Consider the following 1,659-nt stretch of genomic DNA (forward strand, 5'->3'; position numbering starts at 1 on the left):
TACTGTGTTCTTGGTCAACGTCCCATGCACTTACCAAATATCAACCAGCTGGCAACCTTGGGAAAAACTAACGAACAGTCTCCTCATGGCCAAATTCACCACAGTACTCCAATCCGAAACCAAGTGCCAACGATGCAGACAATGATAAACCCTGGGCTCCTGTCTCCGCAGCTCAGTCCACAATTGGTGAGGCAGCAGATAGCAATGGCCCATCTGATAAACCAGCAGATTGCTGTCAGCCGGCTACTGGCTCACCAGCACCCACAAGCTATCAACCAGCAGTTCTTGAATCATCCACCCATCCCTAGAGCTGTCAAACCAGAGCCATCAAATTCATCGGTGGAAGTCTCTCCAGACATTTACCAGCAAGTCAGAGATGAGCTGAAGAGGGCCAGTGTGTCTCAAGCTGTCTTTGCAAGAGTAGCGTTCAACCGCACACAGGTATCCATTTCTGTTCTATAACCACCAAGTGCTGAGGGGGCAGAGCTGTAGCTCTTGCGGGGCCGTATGGTTGTGTCAGATTAAGGCAGGAGGTGTGACGTGGTCAAACAGCTCAAACCACCCAGTCTCTTTGTCACGATGGAACAAGACTGTTTCTTCATGGAACAGCTGTTCGTTTACTTTTGGTCACCCCTGTGCCAACACCTGAGCTTTGTTCTCCAGCAGTAAGTCTGCTGGAGTGAGTTCTTCCCCAAGTTCCTCTCAGTGGGTATAAACTTCCACATCTGCCCCTGCCTGATGGCCAGGAAGAGGTAACAAGAGACTGGGTGAGTCGGAGGTGTCTTTGGGCTTCTGTCATCCTCAATTCCTTCCTGTGGTACAACTGACACCACAACTAGTGCCAGAGGCTGCTGCCATGTGTACGGCAAGTGTGTGCAGGCCTAAAGTCTGGCTGCTGGGAAGGAGGTCTGCCATTTGCAGCAGATTGTGTTTGCTCTCAGACATCTCACACCTAGTGAACTGCAGGTGTGGAAATGTCGCATGACAGTGTCACCTTGAGCCTAGACCTGGAGTATGCAGGGTCAGTGTGTGTTCAGAAAGACAACCACTTACATTTATCCTGCTGCCACATACTGTTCAAGGCATTCAAAGTATAATCTCTCAATGGTGATACTCTGTAACAAGGCAAAAGAAATGGAAAGTGGTTTCATGTTTAATATTGGTACAAATTTCTTTTGTGCAATCAGAGTTGGTCTTCGAGGTAAGCTTTGCCAGCAAGAGAGAACAAGGGCCATGTGTGTGTCTCCTGAAGGTCTGTCCCTTGCCCCATACAGTGCCTTTGTCTGTTCTCCTGAATTAATGATTTTCTTTGGCACTGCCATTTTGGAAATGCCATGTTATGAGGGAACTAATTAAAGTATGGAGCACATTTTTATTACTTCCCTTCTTCCATTAAATTCATAAGATGGCTGCACTCAGAAAAAACATTCACTTCCAATCAACGTGACTGAGTTGTGGGGTTAGCCTTGAGGATATCAAATGAAAACTACATAGGAATGTATGAGTATTTCCTCTTTAAAATGCTGCTTTTAATTTGGAAAAGCTTTTCATCCCTCTGGGATCATAACCCGTTGTATATAAAGCCTGGTATAATCAAAGTAGATGGTATTGACAGAATGACACATTCTGAACTCAAGTGAGGGGTCAGCAGTAACGTTC

At 46.4% G+C, this 1,659-nt stretch overlaps 1 protein-coding gene across 1 annotated transcript in view; it reads left to right on the forward strand.

Annotated features, from left to right (window-relative positions):
* SATB2 (SATB homeobox 2) overlaps positions 1 to 1,659 on the forward strand; it is a 109,298-nt gene that overhangs the window by 56,662 nt on the left and 50,977 nt on the right. Inside the window, exon 7 of the mRNA XM_010146662.1 lies at positions 4 to 441. Coding sequence (XP_010144964.1) covers positions 4 to 441 — 438 coding nt within the window. The remainder of the gene's footprint in view (positions 1 to 3; positions 442 to 1,659) is intronic.

The sequence above is a fragment of the Eurypyga helias genome, unplaced genomic scaffold (genome assembly GCF_000690775.1).
Source record: "Eurypyga helias isolate BGI_N326 unplaced genomic scaffold, ASM69077v1 scaffold6182, whole genome shotgun sequence".
Classification (NCBI taxonomy): Eukaryota; Metazoa; Chordata; class Aves; order Eurypygiformes; family Eurypygidae; genus Eurypyga; species Eurypyga helias.